The following is a 23114-nucleotide window of genomic DNA, read 5'->3' as shown; positions in this document are numbered from 1 at the left end:
TGGTAAAATAGTAGAACGCAGTACTCAACAATAGCACGCAAGGAAGACGGGTACGTGTTTGGGGGCGTGGAAGGCACAGACCAGAAAGAGGATGGTGGAGGTTACCTTCCTGACATGCTGTTGGATCTGGAAAGAACGTCTGTGACGCAGAGGGATGTGTTAGAGAAAAGGCAGAAGTGGATAATGGCACACGAAATGTGTTATTCTGGAGGCGTCTTTGCCCCCGGGAGGCTGTGCAGTGGCTGACGGTATGGAGTGGGGACAGACCTCAAAGAAGTTATTGCTCCAACTGACAGGCTCCCTGGGAAAACAAAATGGTAACAATGAATGAATCCAACCTGTATGATTTAGAGAGCGTTTCTGTGGGAATGCATTTCCCCTACTTTCTCCTACACATGAACTCGCAATAGGAATTCAGCAAATGATGAACTGACAAGGAGTTGCCCTGTGATGTATCTCTAAATGAACGGCCATCAGATGATCGTCTTTGTGTCTTTTATGTATAAAAACTTAAAGAGGTCCCCCAAACAGCTACTGAAAGAGTTCCTCCAATACTTCGTTTTCACTCACATTATTAATTTGCTCAGGAAACCTTAGCTTTAAAAATTACCCTTCTCTCGTGAGATGTAATTAAGTGCAAATAAATGAGATTCGAATGATGTGGGTTGAACCTCATTATGCCAGCGAGCTGTCCACCCGTCTGCTCTTCATTTTTACCTACTACAGACATTTATCTCCGCCTCCAGAGTTCCAGTTTCTGTCTGGTGTTCAGGAGAAGCTGATGGTGGCTATGTGTGTCTTATGTGTGGGTTGACTGCCCAGCCAGAAGGCTGGAGACCATCTGCTTGCCCAGTATTCTTGCCATTTCTAGGACGTCACCTTCACAACATCAGATGTCACAGCAAAGTGACAAGTGTGTGTTCACACCTAGCACAGATCCCTCTGGCACCAGGTTATATTCATGCCCCTTACTCCTCTCACTCCAGGTCATTGTTCCCTGGATTCGTCGGCAAAAGGTATGGCATAGTTGACTGTCATTCCATTTTCTTCTTCTTCTTCTTCTTCTTCTTCTTCTTCTTCTTCTTCTTCCATTTTCTGCTTGTCCTTTATAATTTAAGTATGTGAAGTAGACTTGATAAGATCCTTGAGCAAGATGAAACAGCTCTTTGATCAACCTCCATCATTTACTTTTCCTATGGGACAACTGTCTAGAACCACAAGGACAAAACAGCTGGGAAGCAGCATGGAACTGGGCCTGGACGTTCCAAGGGCGTCTCCACCCAGCTAAGTAGATGAATTAAGTGGTGCTAAACATTTCATGCTGGCCTACTCGGGAGCTCATAACCTTAAGCCACAGCCATAAAGGTAATGAGTCCTCAGGGAACTCACCACAGCCAAGATGGCACCGAAGGAGCCAGATGGCCAAAGAAAATCACCTGCGACTCTGAACACCACAAAGACTATTTTAAACAAACAACATGCAATGAAAGACACAGACATAGATAGGTGCTTTAATCACTGCCTTAAAAGATATTCTGTGAAAGATACTCTATATTTTCATCAGAACTGAATCTATCATGCACATTCTTCTCGTTATTTTCTAGCTCATGTGACCATAATGCATTTTCAAGAAATGGGAAAAAACGGCTCATCAAAATGCTGGGTTCTATAGAAACGAATTGTTTTTAAAGAAAAATATGTGCCATTGCTCCTCGTGTTATAAACAAAAAAGGGCCCTGTCCCTTCTAATTTATGTCATCTTTAACAAAACTATCCAGATCCAACACGGTCTGGGTGACCTCTCTACATATCATAGCCAGCAAACACCTCAGATGCCAAGTATATGATTAGGTTAAGGTAAAAATTAAGTTCGCCTTGAATATATAGCCGGAAAGGCCAAGAATGAATCAACTCTGCCAATTCTGTTATGTATCAACTCTTCAGAATCACAAGAGCAAAGGAAATTGGCATTCCTTTAACAAACTGTGCTAAAGAATGCAGGGATGTAACAACACGCAGATCAGTGACAGGACAACCACAGAGGCCCCTGGGAGGCCCGACTCCTCTACAGAAGAACTCGGGTTTCTTGGGATTTCTTTTGGGATCATGCCCAGCTCTGAAACACCTCTGGAAATCAGACGGTCCATGGACACTAGTTGGAGTACTGCTGGATGGGATAATCAACGCCTTCTGTTCAAGGATTTGAAACTCCAGAAGGTATCTATCTGTTCATTCACAAAAACTCTGAATAAGTCCTCTACTGCTATTAAACAAACATTTACGTTCTCACGTGAGGAGTATACTCAGAAATTTGTATTAACTTGAGAGAGGACTATTTGAGGCTGGCACTATCCCTTAAAACGTCCCTAGTGATGCCGATGAGAAAAGGAATCTTCTAGACAGACAGTGGCTATCAGTGACACTCCAAGTACTAATGTCAAAGTGCCAGATCGGGCCAAAAAGGCTTCCCAGCAAACATGCCTCCTAATAAGCTGAGAAAGGCCTAGTCTAGTTCCATTTTCTGAGGCTGTGAGGATATGTTAAATGTTTATGGTCTTGCAATGGTGAAACTTAAAGCCATATAAGGACTTTTGTCCTTCCTTTACAATGGCTCGCTGATTTCCAGGCGCTCAGATGCCCTGCTGGCCTGCCTTCTGCAGACTCAGTCAGCTTGATCTGTGAGGGTGGCTTACACGCTGCAGACTTCAATTTCTTTTGCAGAGTCAGGAAAACATACAACTAGAAATTCTGTGTTTGGTCCAAGCAGGAAACTATGATTTCCTTGGAAACATGTTGCTGGAGATTCCAGAGATGGGGTTAGAATGTAAAGGCAGGGGCACCTGGGTGGCTCAGTCAGTTGACTCAGGTCATGGTCTCGTGGTTCCTGAGTTGGAGCCCCACATCGGGCTGTGTGCTATAGCTCAGCGTATGGAATCTGCTTCAGATTCTGTGTCTCGCTCTCTCTTTCTGTCTCTCCCCTACTCGCACTCTGTCTCTCTTTCTCAAAAATGAATAAATGTTAAAAAGAAGAAGAGGAGGAGGAGGAGGAAGAATGTAAAGGCAAATTGACCAAAACCAGTGGGTGCTGTAAACCTCAGGCCCTAATTACCTGGGAGTGCTTAAATATTCCTTTCTCAGCTTTGCATCATGGGATTTACAAAGGCTATCATATCCCATCCTTATGTGTTGCAAACAGTGGTCACTTTCAAACCGGTCTTTCAGGATTAGGTAACGTCTTCCTTCCCTTCTCTAGGATGGTATAGGTTATATATTAATTCTAAACCATATTAACAAGAAGTTCATATGACTATTCTTAGACTCAGGGTACAGCTTGGATGCTTGCTGGGGACTGACACCCAAGCAGTATACTCTTGGGGATTCAACTCAGTCCAATAAATATTAGCTCGCCTATATGTGCTGGGGGGGGGGGGGGGGGGGGGACAAAATTACCAAATGAGTTAGGGCTTGAAACAAAGATTGGTGTTCTTGCATAAAACACATCCCCATGAATGAACCATGATTTCTCGTTTCATTTATTTAAAGAGGCCCAAACATTTAATGACAAATCGAACAATTCACATAAAGGATCATTCCACATTTCTATGCCCATCCCCCACCAACCTTTTTAGTTGTTTGTCCGCTTTTTTAAAAAGGCTGGATTAGCAACTTCTCTTCCTCTCTCAAATGCATTCACCTTAGTTTTCATAGAGATAAACAGTCATATGGATGAGGATGTAAGTTCACCTATCCTATCAAATGTCAAAATGACAATGGTTTCAACGGGAGCAATGTCATTTCTCCCTCATATACTGCAGGGCATAGTGGTCCGGGGCCGATGTGGGATCTCCATGATGTTCGCGACCCAAGCTATTTGCATCTTTTTGCTCAGATACTCTCAACATCGCATGGTCCAAGGCCATTAACTGCAGCGCCTGCCACGTCATCCACATTGTAGCCACCAGGAAGGGGAAAGGGAAGCGGAGAGCACTCCTTTCCTAAAGGTCATGCCTACAAGAGGCATGCGAAGCTTCCGCTCACCTCCTGCTGGCTGGAACACAGCTACATGGCCATACATAGCTGCAAGAGAGCCCAGGAAATGTAATTCAATGACTGGTGGTGTCATTCGATTAAAACCTGGGATGCTATTTCCAGAGAAAGGGAAACTGGGTATTTGGGAACACCCGGCAGAATCTCCTACAATACTCCTTTGATTTTTATTTCATCAACTTACCTAACTTGTAATTGAGAAATTATGCAATTACAATAGCATTAAGAGACTGGAGAATAGGGGCGCCTGGGTGGCGCAGTCGGTTAAGCGTCCGACTTCAGCCAGGTCACGATCTCGCGGTCCGTGAGTTCGAGCCCCGCGTCGGGCTCTGGGCTGATGGCTCGGAGCCTGGAGCCTGTTTCCGATTCTGCGTCTCCCTCTCTCTCTGCCCCTCCCCGTTCATGCTCTGTCTCTCTCTGTCCCAATAATAAATAAACGTTGAAAAAAAAAATTAAAAAAAAAAAAAAGAGACTGGAGAATAAACACACTGCGTTGCTAAGAACACAACTCAAACGGTGGAAGCAAGTGCACAGCAGACAAACATTTTCTGTAAAGGGCCAGATAGCAACTCCGTCATTACAGCACGGGGAAAGCCAAAGACAACATGCAAATGACAGAACGTGGTTGTGTTCTGCCAACACGTGACCTACAAAAACAGGCTGCAGTGTGGACGTGACCCGTGAGCTGCGCCAGTCTGCCAGGTTCAGGGCGTCAGGGGCCTGAGCCGTGCAGCTACGCGGCAGTGATGGAAGCTGTTGATGAACTCAGCCAGCTAACTGGGAACTGTGCAGAGAACTTGGGCTACAAGAACACCTCCCATGTATCATGCATGCACCAAGTGCTAGGAAGTGCAATAAGGAGTTTCATTACGTTCTCTCTAATCCTCACTTCAATCTGATAAGGGGGGCAGGATACCCCCATTTTCCAGAAAGCTGACACGGCCAAGAACGGGCAGCACCAGGATCAAAACCCAGGTCTTGCTGGCTCCAACCCACCCGCCTTGCAAGCCACCGGACAGCAGTGAGATGCAAGATAGCCCTCCTGTTAATAATAAATGAAATAGAAGCACACGATTTCTTGTATCACTGATGAAGCTATTACATATGCCAGATTGGACTGGAAGTATTACGGTGAGAAAAGTTTCCTTCTGATCTTAAAATAGACCTTGTTCTAGAAGTTTATCCAGGTTTTAGCAAAGAGACATCTCACCCTCAGGTTCTTCCCAGGTAAAGCTGCTAAGGTCTCAAACTTTAGAACGTTGTTAACTAACGGGAAGGAAAAAGTCAAAGTGCCATCAACAGTCTTGAAAGCTTTGAGAGTCTTTCAAAATTTATCTAAATTAACACAGACCATTGTTATAGCCATACTCCCCATCCACACCCTGACCCCCTGTGCTTCACTCACACAACTGCTCTGCCCTCCCCGAAGCATGACGGACCACACTGATCTGGCATAACACTCTTTCCAGAACTTTCTTGACCAGGACTCCCAATCCTTATCAAAACTCCAGGCACCCTTTCCAGTTCACAGGAGCTGGCATGAGACAATAAAGACTTGTGCCATCAAATCTTCAACACTTGCCTCAACAGCTCCCCACTTTCCCCTCTGCTGTTCCCAAAAAGGGATTATCAGTTACTTCTCTTCTCGTCAGTGCCAATGTTGGCTGTGTCTTACTTTACTGAGCACATCTCTTCTTGTTTGAGCAAGCCAGTAGATTCATTCTAGGTTTATAACTTATCTACATGCGTGTTCCTTTTATAACAAAACCTACATCTCGAAATCTTCCTTAGCACAAACAAATATGCTTCTAAAAGGAAGTGTCCAAAATATCTCTGAATGGAGAAACTACGACTATTTACAATTCACGTTTGGTCCAATGACTTTGGAAGGAAATTTATCTGCCACTTATGCTACAAGCTACTCCAGAAACATTCTGTTAACGTCTGACGAAAAGGGAGCCACATTGAAACATACATATGTCACATAATTTGTGATTCCTGCCTACAGGAATAGATATGCTCTAAGCAGTAGACACTAGTAATTTCCAGAAAAATAGAAACTCGCTTACAATCTCCTCCCCTTATCTGAAAATGGAGTTTATAGGTATAATTTTTATAGAATATGAAGATGCTCCACTGATAGATGGGTTTGTTTTCTTTTCCAGAAAGAAAGGCATTTACCTACATTTCAACTAAAACACCACCATGAGAGGTCCCTGCCTGAGTCACAGAGCACTATTTGTGCACAGCTTCCTGTTCTGTTTACAGCTGGCAAGGAGGCCACATTCACCCTGGGATGATTATGTGACGCTCCCTGGGCACTGCCACACGTGTGTGGGTACCCAACTCCGGAGCACCAGTCTCCACCCTTGAGAAACAGCAACCCTACATAAGTCAGTTACCAGGGAGAGGGGACATTTGGGGGTTCGAGTCTTGCCCTAACCTCTTCCACATCAGACACTCAAAATGGCAGTCCTCTCTTCTAAGGCAAAGAATTCAGAGTGTGGCCATTCCTCCCCCAATACTGCTAAAGCCACAGAGCAACATCCTTAATAGAACTTGGTGGACTTTACCCAGTGGGTGACAATCATACCCAGGGCAGGCCAACCCCACGCAAATTTGGCTGAAGTAGGGAAGAGAGCTTGGCCTGGCTCGGAAGGCTCATGGGAGCCTCCTTCCAAGACCGTTACTTCATCTGTATCCCTAATGAGGGGATTAGCTCGTCCCTATGAAGCACGGTCACACACCTGTCCTCTTGACCACCACCTCACTTGCGCTTTCTTCCAGGGACGTCCGGGACACTCTCTACCCCCACTGTTTCCCAACTTCTGCACCAGAACACTTTGTGACCTAGACGTCGTGCCATGTGTTGCTATGTACAGGTTTTGCCAACGTGGGACTCAGGAGATGGCAGGCCGTGCGGGCGAGAGAAGGCAGTTCCCTGTGTGAAGGTTCAAGGGGAGCATGGGGATTCGAGAGACAGTGGAGGAGCGAGGGGAGGAGAGAAAATGAGGAAAAGCACAGGCAAGGGCAGATCAGGGGTAGACCCGTAGTGCCAGACTTCCTCTCACTCACAGAAGACACTGAATGAAGGAACATTACCCTGGCCAACGAGCCAGAAGCCAAGAAGTCCCCAGGAGGCCATTTTTATTTTCCCATTCAGGGTTTACCGGTGGTTTCACAAGAACCGCTGGGAAAAAGAAGAGAAACAGTTTTAACTCACTTCTGCCTGGAGGTCTCTCCTCTGGAGCTTAGGACGCCTCCTATTAGCCATTCTTACTGGGTTGCCAAGCGGCCCAACAGCCCCAGACACAAGCTGAAATCCCTGAATTTTAGTTGAAAGAGAAGTCTGCTGAAGAAAATGACTGATTTTCAAAGCGACCTTTCTTTCAGCACTGCCAGCTGACGCCCTATTTTCTCAAACACAAAGCTGAGGCATCGTGTTCCTGTCTCCCTGTCTCCATCCCTTGACGAGCCTCTTCTAGAACTGAATAGCTTTTTGTCTCCTGGTCCAAGTTAAGAACGAGGCAGATGGAACTCTTAATTTCCGGTTTCTTCATATATGTGTGTATCATTAATTTGTGTCTGGCAGAGGCCACCCTCTTGGTAACTACTGTGCCTCACCCCCGCTCACGAAAGATTTGAGGTTACTGATAGAAGTACACAGAAAACAAGAGATGCCCTTGGACAATATGATGCACCTTCATCCAGGAGATGCGACCCCGCACAGCCTGGGGTCAGAGACAAAGACGGCCTCCGGGCTCGCTCGGCTGGATGCCTTAGTGCACAGCCTATGTGGCCATGGGGCAGGAGGGGGTGGGCTACCAGACCCGATGGGAAAGAAAATCAGAAATCCCAGGGGGAGGGGACATGTGTTCCAGAGGGTTCCGATAACTTGTTAGAGAAGAGCTGTAATTTTACCTCCAAATGGCTAAATCAGAGATGGAAATACGATCGTTTGCAAGATCACAGGTGCTCACAAGCTTAAAAACAAACCATCTGGACAAAAGACACGTGCATGTCCTGAACCTGAACTTCCTCTTGTGGATACTCAGCTCAGTGAAAGATGTGTTGGGCAGACCTCCTCGCTTCCCCCAAAAGAGGTAAATACTCTCACTCGGCACATGCTCACTTGGGTTAAAGCAATCCTGGGAAGGGTCAAAACACTGCGAATCAAACACACAACCCTCACGGCCCCATTCCAAACAGAAAGAACACGCAGACCATCTAGACCTGACCAGCTAGGATTGCAGTGGGCAATTCTGCAACCATCCCTGGCCAAGCCACCACCTAGACAGAGCGGATGGCCTGCACATGTTGTGAATCCTCCATATAGGTCATGACGGGCGATCGGGATATTCACAAGGATGGGACCACAGACAGCTAAAGTGTTTTCAGTAGAGAGTGACCTATTTTATACTGCTCAAGGCAGTGTTTAACTTGTGTATTACTGCTACTAACTACTTTCTGAGGACTTACAAAGGAGCCATTCGCTAAACTAAATATTTAGTGTGGGTTACCATATTTGATCTATAAAACAAACCTATAAAGTAAGCATTATTATCCCCACTTTACTGATAAAGTAAGAGGTTAAGAAACTTGCCCAAGGTCACCAAGCTAGTAAATGGTGAGCCTGGGACCAGTAGCCAGGATTGAAAAAAGTTTTGCATAATTCCAAGACCATGCCTATAGGCACTCTACAGACTGGTTAAAATAGTTGAGTGCTTATGCCTAAAGACATGAGCTTCAGCTGATTGGAAAGCTATTCTATACAAGTAAGTATATTCATCAAGAAACAAGACCACTGGACTCCTCTGTTAGGAAGAAATGTCACTGGTTTGTGATTCTGTTAAGGGGCCAGATAAACAGCTTCACCATAGATATCTTCTCAAATGAGAAATGATACATATTTCATAAATATTAAGTAAACATTTTTTTTCTTTTTACAAGTTTTAAAATAAAGCCCCCAAATTCTTTGACATTCTTCCCAAGAAGTGAGGTCCACTTCCTCTCTCTTGAACTCTAGATCCCTTGGTTGCTTGACCAACAGGGCATGGTGGAAATGTTTTTGGGTCCAGTCCTCAGGAAACTAGCAGCTCGTATTTCACACACTTTGATCAAACAATGCCCAAATTAGAAAAAAATTAAGTGGTATACATCACTCACGTTTTCATGACAAAATAACGTTCAATAGTATAGTTATAATAGGTATGGAAAAATCCAAAGATGAGAATATTTTGCAGGCATTAAAAAATGCTTCCCAATATATGCCACTGGGGAAATGCCCATGGGGGGAAAAAAACAGTATACAAAATTGCACATTATCTTATACGATTACCATAACTATGCCAAGAAAATCCATCCAAAGTGCTACAAAATAAAACCTAACAGGATTTTTTAGAGTCATTAGACTACAGACGATCCTTTCATCTTTTTATTCATTTTTCCCCATGCTATTTTTATTTCCCCACACGAAAAGTTATAACATTTGCACCCAACACACTTCCTTGGGACCCAGACGTACACAGTGAAGAGACGCAGGAAGACAACTGAATGGCTCTTGCCACAGATCTGCTCATGAGGGGACAGAAGGCTGGGAGTAAGCAAAGCTGACACAGTGGGCTCCTCCTCTGTCAGGAGAGCCTTGGGACACATCTCTCCATGCCCCAGCACGCAGCAGCTGGGCCAACATCTGAAGCCAGGGACCTTGATCACATTTGGGGGATGGCAAAGAATGTCCCCCCCCCGTGTTTGTAAAATAGAAATCGGCTTTCACAGGAGCTTGATTAGCAGAAGCTTTGGTGGTCGCGGGGGGGGGGGGTGCTTCAAAGTTTGGAGAAGGGTGCTGCCCATTAACGGGCGATCAAGAGATCTCACACACAACCAACCCACGTTGCAACAAGGACAGACTGCGTTGTTCCCCACGTTCTTAATCAATTTCAAATATTGGCCCAGCTGGGTCAAAGCAGGATTTCACAAGTGGTAAACATTTTCTATGCCTGAGAGAGATTTTCCATGACCGTACTGGAGAATGGAAGAGAACTGAATCACTAATTCCTTCAACAAACCTTTACTGAACGCCTCATATTCCCCGGGGAATATAAACAAGGGGGAAATAGCACAGTTAGAAGTCAACACTAACTCTCACATCAGCCCCCAATCACTTTGTGTGCTGGTGTCGACCCGCTCCAGCTTGCGAGAACCAATTTTGGGCATCTTTTCCCAATTCCACTTTTGGTGACCTCAGGTGGGTGGCCTCACAAGGGATCAACAAATGCTTACAGATCAGAGCCTCCCCTCCCCCATGCCCCCACCCCAAGAGCCGGATGTTAAACATCAACCAGCACGGCATTCCCAGCAAGGCTCAATGAGGGGCTCCTTCATACTTCTCTCACTCACTTCCCACTACTCTCTCCTTCATCCTTGTGTGCCAACCATACTGCCCTTTCCGAACATCAAGCCCACCCAGTGCCTCACCACCATCTAAATATGTGTCTAACTTCACAGGCTCAGTCCGCTGCTTGCCTTCAAACAGCAACGTCTTCGCTTAACTGCTGTGCGAACCAGTCCAGCACAAGGCAGCATGATCTGGGAGCAATCGAAATTGTTATTACACAGTTACGGTTTTAGAGGCTCAGTGGCCTTCTTCAATCAAATTTTTAAGGCTTTATTATGTCATATGATGAGTCAAATAACAATGCTTCAGAGAGTCCCCTGTGAGCAGCCAGTATTTTGTTTCCTAATCACTAAAAATGCACATTGTCCTTTTGATGACATTCCACTTACTGGATAAGGATTAGGTCTGAGTAAAACATAAGCAGATGCTTCTGGACAATCTACCTGGGATCTTCAAGGGGCCGTCCTATCAGTGAGCTCTCCTTGTCCCATGGTTAGCAAGATACTAGTCACCCTTCTTTACCAGGGATTTACGAGCTACTTGTGCAAATAAAATGACGCTGGAGCCTGTCACACACTCAGAGCCCACCCAACTGGGTCAGACTCTGTCTGAAGTTGCTCTCTTCTGGGGCGCCTGGGTGGCTCAGGCGGTTACGCGTCCAAGTTTGGCTTAGGTCATGATTTCCCGGTTCGGAGTCTGAACCCCGCCATCAGGCTCTCTCTCCTGTCTGTGTGAGCCTGCTTCGGATCGTTGTCCCCCTCACCCCCTCTCTGCCCCTGCCCTGCTCGTGTGCGCACACTCTCTTCCTCAAAAATAAACATACAACATACATACATAAATAAAGTTGCCCTCTTTCTGTGGAAGGTAGAGCCCCTAAGTCCCAGCACCTGGGACAGGGCTCTAGCATCACGCAGGGGACCCGAGGGTGACCACAAACTACCTTCATAAATAGTGCTGTCTTTAACCTCCAATAGACCAACCTGTATCCTTGGATTTTCTTGATGTCTGATTTATACTGATTTCTAAAATACCGATCTGGCTAATTCCCAACTTATGAAGCTGTGATGTTCCAAACGTTAGCATTTTTTTTACATGTCAGAATCCATGCTTCATGAGAAGTTATACATGGCTCTGAGGCTCTCAGGCCAATTCACAAAAGCGTATTACCTGATAACGTCGCTGAAGAACACAGATGGCCTCGTATCCCAATCCCCTTGCTCCAAACCCCTTAATGAATTCTCACCTCTCTAAATAACATCCAGCCTCCTGCCTGACCCAGCCTCAGCCTCTTTCCTATGCACTGGCCCCCATCCCTGCGCCCCCCTGTTCCTAGCAGGCATCACTGTGCTCCCCTCTTGGGGTCAGTGCTTGTGCTGGGTCTGCCTCCCAGACTGCACTCTCCCCACACCCCACATGACTGGCTCCTCCAAATCTCAGCTCAAGGACACCCCCTTGGAGAGGCTTTCATAAGTGCTCTTTTCCTATCACACACACCAAGCATTCCTCCACATTACCGCTAAGACAATTTTTAGCCCTTAGCATCTAAAATACTCTTTCCTGGGGTGCCTGGGGGGCTCAGTCGGTTAAGTGTCCGACTCTCGATTTCGGCTCAGGTCACGATCTCATGGTTTCGTGGGTTCGAGCCCTGCGTCGGGCTCCGCCTCACAGAGCCTGCTTGGGATTCTCTGTCTCCCTCTTTCTCTGCCCCTCCTCCCCTGCTCATGCTCTGTCTCTCTCAAAATAAATAAATTTAAAATATATATATATTCTTTCCTTATTTGTTTTAACTTGTTTAGTGTCTGTCTCCCCCATTCAGACAGTATGTCCTGTGAAAGCGGGGGCCTAACTCATCACCCTGTCACCTGGCACAGGAGGTGGCCTCGATGCAGCACTTAGACACATACAGAGTGACCCACGGATCTCCTGTGGGAAGTGCTCCTATGATAAGGCACGTTGAGTGCTCAGTCTTGGTAGCCTAGGGTCCATCCCCCTTCCTGGCAGCTGGAATAGGACGTGTGTCACCTACCTAAGCCTCCCCCCTCCCCATTGCTAAAGACACCTGAGGGGCTACGCTGCTGCCTCCACGATGGAGACCAAAATGAGGTGGGGCAGGAAACCGTGGAGGGCCGGGCCTCTGGCCAGACTGTAATTTTCCTCACATTTCTTGATCCTGTTTCCCTGGTTACCGCCCCCACGTTTTTTCCTTCTCCTCTGGCACCAAGTGCTTCCTGCCTGGGTGTCTGCCTTCCTTACCCTGCTTCGGAATGGCACCTTTCACACCCTCTCCCCTCATCTCCTGACCTTGACACTGGCATGGAGGGTCTGTGGAAGCTCTCACCAAGAGCGTCTATTTCGGGGAACGAGATAAACAGCAAGGAGGAGGAGGGTCTCTCCTCTGCCCCTTCCCCTCCCAGGGACGTGTGCTCACGTTTGTCCGTTTGGTGAAACAAGACGGTACCCTGGAGCCCGTGGACCCTCCGCGCAGACGGCGGTCGGGCCCGGGGTGCCTGGAGCTCCGCAGCGTTTGGTTTCCGCCGATTTCCAAGACTAAATGCAGATTTAGCTCACTGCCTGTTACAAACACTGCCTGTTACAATTCGGGTCGCCAAACTACAAAATGGGACGAAAGTAACACGAAGAGAGCCTGACTGTGAAATTCAACCAGAACCGGCTGAACGTGAACGCTGAGAACACGTTTTGTCAGCAGCCACAAACTGTAGTAGTTATTTCTCTTTCAGACGTGGCACCAGAGGGAGTTAGCCAACGGCATCCAATCTCAAATACAGCGAGAGTAAAATTCCCCCTCAAGTGTAATATTTTATTTCTGGCCTAGCTCTAAAATTTCCCCTGGCCTGGGTGCCCTTTCTCACTTTCTGCACAGAGGGAAAAAAGAATGTATGAGGCAAAACAAAGTATTTTGTATAGAAAACCATTAACTGTTAAGAGCTGACATTTATCTTATGAAAATAAAAAAATTGGGTGGGGGTCCAGCACTTCACAGGAGTGAGAAGGAGTTTCCCATTTTCAGAAAATATATTATTAGTCCTTGGTAATAGTCCTAAGAACCATTAATAGATACTTGTATGTTGTATATACTTAAGAGTCGTCTTCTCGCCTGTTTACCCTTTGTAAAAAGCAAAAGATCTTATGTTTGTTTACATCTAAAACAGTTCATTCCAAATATGTATAATTACCAATAATTATTTACTACTTAATTTAATTGTGATAATGTTACATTTCATTAAAGGCACCTTTCCTACATTGCTGCCAAATCTCTCCCTTTAGTTTCTGAGATGATCAGGCTGCCTAAATATTTGCTGCAGGTGTTAAATGCTTTATAAATACATTTCATCCAACAAATATTTATTAAAAACGCCTCTCCTGTGCAAAATTCTATGCAGGGAGCTGGGAGGAATGCCATGATGCAAAGAGAAAAAGACAAAGTTCTGATTTCACAAGTGTTGAAATAACATGGCGGGGGACACAGTATCAACAGATCAACCCATCATCTCAAACCTAAATTGGCATTCACACTTCTCTGAAAATGTTTTCTTAACTAGTTAGTCCATGGGCTGAATCTAGGCACTTTCATAAATGTCATCTTTAGGTACTCGATTTAACGTCTCATTTTATGTGGAAAGTTGTTTCATTATTAAATTAAATGTCAACTGAATGTCCCCTTTAATGTACTGGAAAAGAATGTGGAAGAAAATAAAGACTAGAAAACTAAACAGAAGCTTTTAAGGACAGGACTACACCTACACACACACACACCCCTTATAGCCATGGCTGAAAAGGAATGGGTATTTTGTTTTCTTTTGGCGGGGGGGGGGGGGGGGGGTAGTATAGATGACACACAATGTCACATTAGTTTCAGGTGTACAACACAGTGATGGGACAAGTGTGCACATTATGCTGCACCCCCCACAAGTGTAGCCACCACCTGTCTCCACACAGCACTGTTACAATACCACTGACTATTCCCTATGCTGTGCCTTTAAGGGATGCTTATCTTTAGTAGGAGGACAAAAACATATTTTGGCATTCCTGTTCCTAAAGAGTTAGCAGTTTCCACTTTTTCTGACAATAATAGGACTGTCATTTAACTCCTTCCTGTTTTTAACAGCTTTCTTTCTCCTTCCTATCTGAATCTCAATGGCCCTACTTAGCATTCCAGTGAAACCCATCCATACAAAGTTTATGAACACAGCCACGGGGCTAGAAATGGAGACTTTCACTGTGGGCACACGTCAGGCCCATATTAGCAGGAATAACTGCCTGCTTCTCTTCCTGGCTCTCCCCCTTCTTAGAGCTCAATGTTAATAAAAACACCGATACAATTAATGTACTGCATGGGGGGGGGGGCGGGGGGACTGATCACATTTCCAAAGATAAGAACTATAGCAAAAAAAGGAAGTATCACCATGTCATAATTGGTATATTGGTCTAATTTTTAACCTTTAGAAGTGTTCAAACATTTTACAAAATATTCGCTAGCTTAGATTTCCAACAACCATTATCTAAAGTTAAAGATCATCGAAAAATTCAAGTGGATTCTACACGGTGTAGGGGGAAACATTTTGTAAACTTTCAGGCCATGCCTTCCTCATTTAAGAAAAACACTTATTCACCTATGTTTCTAGTGTATGTTCGGTTAATTTTAGGTCTCTCTCTTCAGTTTCCTGGAATTGAGGGGGGGCACTCCTCATCTTTTTTTTTGTTTGTTTCAAACTACTTTGAAATGAGTGATAATGCCTTTTAAAAAAGATAACTAGCAAATAAAAAAGACTCAAGAAAAAGTAAATATATATCGCAATTACCTCTGGCCTGGTCCAAAGTCGTCACCTTCAGGCATTTCTGCCCTGTATAAAAATAATGGCCGAGTGGACACGGCTGTAGCACTCGTGTGCTACAATGGCTTCTTCTCCACTCAACAGCGAGTGTCCCGGGGGAAGATCCCCAGCCTTCAAGTTCTTTCCCTTTTGAAAAAAAAAAAAAAAAAAGCGCTCCTCCCTTCTTCAGAAAGTAGGTGTTTACAAACGTCCAAAGCACCTGCCTGCCTTGAATGAAGCTAGGAGCCGGGTTATTATGACTGTCCCCTTCTAAAAATAAATAGGTCACCTCTTACTCCCAGTACCGTGACAGGCAGCTGGGAGCAAGCATTTTCTGTCCAGTGGTGTGAGAAGGTGTCACCGCCCAGCTATTAACCTTTATTGGGATGACTTCACCTAGACCTGCCCACCCTTTTTCTTTCCTATTTCTTGTTTTCTTTTCCTGGCATGACGAGGCACCCACTGAAGGGTGGCACGGCCATGGGGAGCCTAAAACTTCAGCCTGGGCCGTCATATCTCCGACTCAGAGGAGAAGGCTGGGGGCGGAGAGTGAGATGGGCTGGACGTGCTAGAGCTGAGAGCCTTGTTTGTTCTGAGAACGCTCAGCCACTCAGCGAGAGGTCGTTTACTCCAAAGGGGAAAAGAGAGAGAGAGAGAGAGAGAGAGAGAGAGAGAGAGAGAGAGAGAGAGAGAAACACACACCAAGAACAGTTGTGTTTTGAGGGACACTGTTTTGCAAGAAAATCTTCCTTTGGGTCATCTCGATTTCTCAACCCAGAATGGGTATGGACACAAATGGGTCCGTGTGTTCTTTTGGGCAACGGGGCTCCTCCCACAGACTCCCCTCTGTCATCAGAGAGCAAGCAGCCTGACATTGGCACACGGCTGGGCCGCGTGCCCAAGATATTTTTATAGCTTGGCTCATCATTACATACGTGTAATCAATCACCAAGTACCCTCATTTGCTGCAGCTTCTATGAGCAGGACAAAAATCACTTCAATTTTTCCTGCTTCTAAAGAGGCTAGAAGGTTGCACCTAGGTGGTCAAAAGGTACAAACTTCCAGTTATAAAATAAATAAGTCCTGGGGGGTGTAGTGTCCAGCACGGTGATGACAGCGTATAACACTGTATCGTGTATTTGAAAGGTGCTGAGAAAATGGATCTTAAAAGTGCTCATCACAAGAAAAAAAATTGTTAACTGTGTGTGGATGTTAACTCGACATCATGTTGATCACTTCTCAGTACATATGAATATCAAATCACTATGTTATGCACCTGAAATGCACGTTATATGTCAATTATATCTCAATTTAAAAAAGAAAGTATAGCTCCTTCTTCATTTAAAAAAAAAAGGCTAAGAAAAATATTACCGAGATTCTTTTAGGAATATACCCTAAAAGCTTTGCATAAAAACTTGAGATCATTTTTTTTTTTCCTGATTAGGAACATTAGGTAAAGTAGTAAGCAGGATCTAACTATTAAGAGACAATATACTTTTTGGGTGCCTGGGTGGCTCGGTTGGTTAAGCGTCTGACACTTGATTTCAGCTGAAGTCACGATCTCATGATTTTTGAGATCGAGCCCCATGTCAGGCTCTGCACTGAACATGGAGGCTGCTTAAGATTCTCTCATCTCTCTCTCTGTCTCTCTCTGTCTCTCTCTCTCTTTCTCTCTCTTGTGTGCTCTCTCTCCCTCCCTCTCCGCCCCCCCCCCCCCCCAATGTGCACTCTTTCTCTCTCTCTCTCAAAATAAATATAAACAGGGATGCCTGGGTGGCTCAGTCGGTTAAGCATCTGACTTCGGCTCAGGTCATGGTCTCACAGTTCGTAGGTTCGAGCCCCGTGTCGGGCTCTGTGCCGACAGCCTGGAGCCTGCTTCAGATTCTGTGTCTGCCTCTCTTTCTGCTCTTCCCCCACTCATGCTGTCTCTCTCTCTCAAAAAATAAATAAACATTAAAGAAAAATTTAGATGTGTATGTCCCATTGTCACTACATAGCAATTTATCTACATTTAATGTATATTTGACATTTACATGTGTCGAAGTGATTTCTAGAGCATTAAAGAACTGAAGAGTTGAAGCAGATAACATATTAATCTGCTTTCTTTGGGATAGTGTCAGCTGTTTTGTGACACACGCATGTCACAATTCTGACAATTTCTTTAATACCTCACACAAGATTGAAAGCTCCAGACTTCAAAGTCTGAGGTTAAGTCAGTGCAGATAACATAACTCAAACACTTTTGACCTTGAAAGAAAACAGTAATAGCAGAGTTCTGAAAATCAGGTTTTGCAAATGCCTCCCAGACCCAAAGCAGGGTGCTATATTGTTAGAAAAGTTGCAACACTGCAAACGTTATCAGTGAGAATATTTCAGCACTTTTTTTAAAGTTTGTTTATTTATTTTGAGAGAGAGCACACGCAGCGTGGGTGTATGTACATGAGCGGGGAGGGGGTAAGGGGCAGAGAAACAGGGAGAGAGAGAATCCCAAGCAGGCTCCATACTGTCAGCAGGGAGCCCAACATGGGCCCTGACCTCACCATCTTCAAGATCATGACCTGAGCCAAAACCAGTGTCAGAGGCTTAACCAACTGAGCCATCCAGGTTCCCACTCAGCACTTGACACTTAACAACGCCAAAAAGCTAATTCTACGATCTCTCAATTTTAACAATTCTATCCCATTAGTTTTAACTCTTGTTCCCCTAAACTCCCAGTTTACTATTTTTTGAATATCTGAGCGCATGGGCACCTGGGTTGCTCAGTCAGTTGAGCATATGACTTCAGCTCACGTCGTGATCTCACAGTTTGTAAGTTCGAGCCCTGCATCTCAAGCCCTGCATCGGGCTCGCTGCAGCCAACACAGAGCCTGCTTCAGATCCTCTGTCTCTCTCTTTCTCTGCTCCTCCCATTTGCTCATGTGGGCTCTCGCTCTCTCTCTCTCTCTCTCTCTCTCTCAAAAATAAAATAGGGGCGCCTGGGTGGCTCAGTCAGTTAAGCATCTGACTTCAGCTCAGGTCACGATCTCGCGGTCCGTGAGTTCAAGCCCCGCATCGGGCTCTGGGCTGATGGCTCAGAGCCTGGAGCCTGCTTCTGATTCTGTGTCTCCCTCTCTCTCTGCCCCTCCCCCATTCATGCTCTCTCTCTGTCTCAAAAATAAATAAACGTTAAAAAAAATTAAAAAAAATAAAATAAATAAACATTTGAACTTTTGAGTATAGCTGTCGTCAAACTTAGTTGGTTAGTTACTACAGAACTAAATAGATTCCTGAAATGTGCTTCTCAGTTCAAAGGACAACTGATTAGTGTCCCAACAGATGACTTACTACTAATATGAAATATTTATTAAAATACTTCCTTTAAGTACTCCTTCATGCATTTTTAAATTACTTGCTCCAACAATGGATCCTCCTTTAGGTATAAATGTGTGAGCTTCTGAAATTCACAAGGATGAGGGGGGGAACAGGGACAACACGGTAACAGAAACCAGAGTGTAGCTACATCGCTGACACAGCGGGTGGCTTCCTAATGTCAGTGACACCTTCAGCCCTGTGGGGGGCTGGGGTTGCAAGGGTTTCCTCGGCACTGCTGACCTGCAATTCACTGGGCATCCTGGACGAAAGGACTCACAGCATACCGACGTGGGAGAAACCCTGAGGGCCCCAGAAGCCATCCAACATTTTGGGTGCTGAAGAAAAGGGGCCCGGCAAAGTCAGGTGACCCACCGTTGACCAATCAGGAGAGACTCGAGTGCAGAGTATTCTTTTCACTTCTCCAGCTGAACAGACAGCAGAAGCCACGCATTCTGGCGAAGGCTCGTGTGCCACACACTTCCACAGTTCAAGTTGTCTTGTATCCATACTCCCCCAAAATCTGTATACATTCGGTTTCAGTAGTATACGTTAAACAAGCATTTTTATTTCCTTTGCAGTTCAGTCATATAGGATGACCTAAGGAAATCACTGCCATATCAAAGCTAATTGTCCACTTTTCTTGATGTTGCTTTTTCTCTTCACATAATCATTGGTCTGACTTTTTTCTTCCTACTCTTCTTTGGCAGCATTCACTAAGGCTCTGGAACTTTCTATCAGAGACAATAAGAGGGATCCTCCCTCTCTTGGAGGTTACAGGGCAATATTATCATGAATGGCCAAGTGCTGGGTACCGGTGCAGGAGGGGGGAGTCACTGGTGCACAGAAAATTACTAAGATAGGGAGGGTGATTCTTTGCCAAGCTGACCTGATGGCATTCTTGCTGAAGGGAGGCCAAGGTGGTCAGATGTTACCCGGGGAGTTGGGAGATGAGGAATTTGGTCAGAGACTGAGGATGATCAGATGTCAAGGGTGAGGGGTTCCCGCTAAATGGACCTGACAGGACTCCTGCTAAAACTGGGTCCTTGAGGGGGTGCCTGGCTAGCTCAGTTGGAGGAGGAAGCAACGCTTGATCTTGGGGTCGTGAGTTTCAGCCCCTTGTTGGGTGTAGAGATTATTTAAATAAATAAAAACTTAAAAACAAGCAAGCAAACTGGGTTCTTGAGAACATACCCAAGGATATAGCCTAGATGCAAAAGAGCTCAGAGGAGGCTGACCAGAGTCTTTGTCACCTCCTAAGAACAGCCACATTTTTATTTCTTCTATCAGCGTTCAGTGCTACAGAACCGTATGGACTCTAGAGATGCACCGTCCAATATGGCAGCCACCCAGCACAGGAACTGTGGCTAGTGCAGGCTTTCAAGACACAGAGAAGGGGCGCCTGGGTGGCGCAGTCGGTGAAGCGTCCGACTTCAGCCAGGTCACGATCTCGCGGTCCGTGAGTTCGAGCCCCGCGTCGGGCTCTGGGCTGGACGGCTCGGAGCCTGGAGCCTGTTTCCGGTTCTGTGTCTCCCTCTCTCTCTGCCCCTCCCCCGTTCATGCTCTGTCTCTCTCTGTCCCAGAAATAAATAAAAACGTTGAAAAAAAATTTAAAAAAAAAAAAAAAAAGACGCAGAGAAAAAAAGAATGTAAAATATCTCATTACTAATTTTCATACTGACTACATGTCGTGATGATATTTGGGGTGTATCGATCAAGTAAAATATATTATTAAAATTACTTTTACTTGTTTTTTATTTTTTGCTGCGGCTACTAGAAATTTTTAAATGTTATACGTCGCTTGTATTGCATTTCTAGTGATCTGTACAGCTTTAGAACTTTAATTCTCTACTTCTCTTGCCAAAATTGGTTTAAGTTAGAAATAAAACAAAAGTTCCCATGAGAGCAGAGTGGCTAACACAATCTTACCAACTGCTTCAGGAACATTTCCAGAATCACTTTTCATCAAAAGGGATAAGGGTAGAGATTTACAGAAGATCTATCAATAGGACGGTACTAAGAAGAGTCCGTGGAGCATTTACTCCATCTGCCAGAATCTTCTCCATCCCTCCTTCCCTCCAGCCTCTGAAGACAAGGATAAGATCCCACAGGTAACTTCTTCAAGGCCAGGGTGCATCCCAAGGTCTTGATTCCCTCCCCTCTACTCTTCTCCAATTGGTGCCAAAATTATCCCATCTCCTTCTTGCCTTCAGGACCTTTCCAAATTCTACTGGCTCTTTCTCTCGGCCACAAATCTATCCAGGCCTCTTCCAGAAACCTTATCACTGAGCACACATCTCCCAGTTACTAACCTTTGTCCTCTGTTCTTCAAGCCAAAGGTCCTAACCAATGGCCCGTGATCAAGTCACTCCTCACCAATTACAACCTACCTCCTGCCCCCACCATGACTCTGGTACTGCTCTTCAAATGCAGCTGATACTGTTCATCCCATCTGACTTGACCTCCTGGGGGCCCTTCACTGCAGCCCGCTTCCCTCTGTCCTGGCACCGTCCCCATGCTTGGCTCAAAGACTCCACTTCCTGTGCTCAGCTCCAGCTTCTCTCAACATTCCTTCTTGGTCTCGCTAGGTGCCCTTCTTCTAACTGGCTCTTCAACGCCGGTGATCACGAGGACAGGACTTCCCCACCCTCGGCCACTCTAACTCCGCAGGCCAGGGATGTGCCATGAACCTGCTCCCAGATGCTGCTGACGGGGGACCCACACTTGGAGAACGCAGTCCCAGTGTTCTAACACCGGCCAAGTCCCCTCTCATGCTGTATGATCTCCTTAGGAAATCTCTCTTTTCCCAGCCTTTAACCCCCCCACTTGTAGGCCCAAATCTATATTCCCCGTCAAACATGCCCCAGAATTCCAAGCCCATATGTCCTACCACCCACCAGCTGTGGTCTGACTGGCTCACGGAAACTGTTCCTATCTCTTCCCTCTCGCGTCCAGTGGTATAAAATAGGTAGTTGGGGCCAGCGGTGGTGGGAGCCTTTGCACCATGGAAATTGGCAAATGCTACAAATCGGCTGCCTGATCCCTACCCGTTGTGAGTCAGTTGCTCAAAATTTACCCACTCGCCACTGATTACTCACCATCTTCACCTGTGCTGCATTAATTAAACAAGGAGGCCGTTAGATCGAAATGGTTCTCCTGCTTTAGCAGCACACTTTAACAAACCCAAATGTGAGCCTACAAATGCCTCAAGGGTAATCTAAGGAGGACCGATCACAAGCAGCCAGTAGGCTTCCCAAAAGAAGGGAGTCGCTTGAGCTCCATATAACCAATCAGATCATTGCCTTGCTTGGCTCCTACAGAATCTCTAGCAAAGTCTTTCCCTGGGTCCCGTCAGGGGAGTGCTCTGGCCACTTCCAGCTTGGTGCCACCTGATTCAAACTGACTTTCGTGCAGATAAACTCTTCAAATTTATAGTGTGCCTCGATTTATCTTTTCAACTCCCGAAGTCCCACCAGTATCTCCAAATACCACATCCAAAGAGGATGCAGCATCTCTGCCCCCTGCCCTTCCCTTAAGCTTTTCTATTTCTTGCCTTTTTTAGAAAGGAATCCCTCGGGGCGCCTGGGTGGCTCAGTTGTTTAAGCATCTGACTTCAGCTCAGGTCACGATCTCCCTGTGGGTTCGAACCCCGCATCGGGCTCTGAGCTGTCAGTACAGCTGAAGCAAGCTGCAGCCTGCTTCGGGGTGGGGTGTGTGTGTGTGTGTGTGTGTGTGTGTGTGTCTCCCCCTCCCCCACTTGTGCTCTGTCTCTCTCAAAAATAAACATTAAAAAATGTTTTAAAAAAGTAATCCCTCATATCATTCTCAGTCCCATGATTCTGATGCATTTTCTCCATAAAATTTAGCAATATGTCATCTTACTATCTGTTTACACATCAGCTGTTTACACACCAGCTGTCCGAATCTCTCCCTCTCAGAGCAGGCAATGACCCTTCCTGTCCATTACTGTATCTCAGCAATGGTTGAGCTAGATCCTGAAACAGAACTAGTATTTTTTTTAGTAATTTATTTTGAGAAAGAGAGAGAATAAGCATGAGTGGGGAAGAGGCAGAGAGAGAGAAAGAGGGAGAGAGAGAATCCGCACTGTCGGCACAGAGCCCAATGTGGGGCTCAAACCCACAAACCGTGAGATCATGGCCTGAGCCAAACGTCAGACCTGAGCCAAGATCATGGCCTGAGCCAAGAGTCAGACGATTAACCAACTGAGCCACCCAGGTGCTCCATGAACAAACTGATATTTTTAGGTGATGTTAGTAATGAATATTAATTATGTGAGTAAAGAAATGTTCCAAATGGCTAACAGGGTCAGAAAAATGGAAGCTGTATGTTCTCTTTGCTCTTCTTCACCCACAGAGAAGATTCTCACCATCAGCTCTAATGCACTGATCTATGTTCGTAGCCCACCCTGAAACTCTGTGCTCACTGTAATTTTTGTCCTAGTTCGGTCTGGTTTCCTCTGCCGCCTAGCC

The 23114-nt window shown here is 45.6% G+C and overlaps 1 protein-coding gene and 1 long non-coding RNA gene across 3 annotated transcripts in view; both read right to left on the bottom strand.

Annotated features, from left to right (window-relative positions):
- Positions 1 to 23114, bottom strand: part of RETREG1 (reticulophagy regulator 1) — a 130272-nt gene that overhangs the window by 23573 nt on the left and 83585 nt on the right. The window contains exon 1 of one of the 2 annotated variants that reach the window (XM_030332275.1): positions 15265 to 15759. The exons of the other annotated variant lie outside the window; for it this stretch is intronic. Within the exon in view, the coding sequence (XP_030188135.1) occupies positions 15265 to 15299 (35 nt within the window). The 5' untranslated portion in view covers positions 15300 to 15759. Of the gene's footprint in view, positions 1 to 15264; positions 15760 to 23114 lie in introns of those variants that run through there. 2 annotated transcript variants of the gene reach the window in all.
- On the bottom strand, positions 3509 to 11182 carry LOC115525215. The gene is made up of 2 exons (XR_003972335.1): positions 7150 to 11182; positions 3509 to 4077 (listed from the first exon to the last, which is right to left on the bottom strand). It is a non-coding gene; the product is annotated as an uncharacterized LOC115525215 (long non-coding RNA).

Source organism: Lynx canadensis, chromosome A1 (assembly GCF_007474595.2).
Source record: "Lynx canadensis isolate LIC74 chromosome A1, mLynCan4.pri.v2, whole genome shotgun sequence".
NCBI classification, from domain to species: Eukaryota; Metazoa; Chordata; class Mammalia; order Carnivora; family Felidae; genus Lynx; species Lynx canadensis.
The sequence above is the reverse complement of the archived record's forward strand: the minus strand, read 5'-3'. Positions and strand labels throughout refer to the sequence as shown.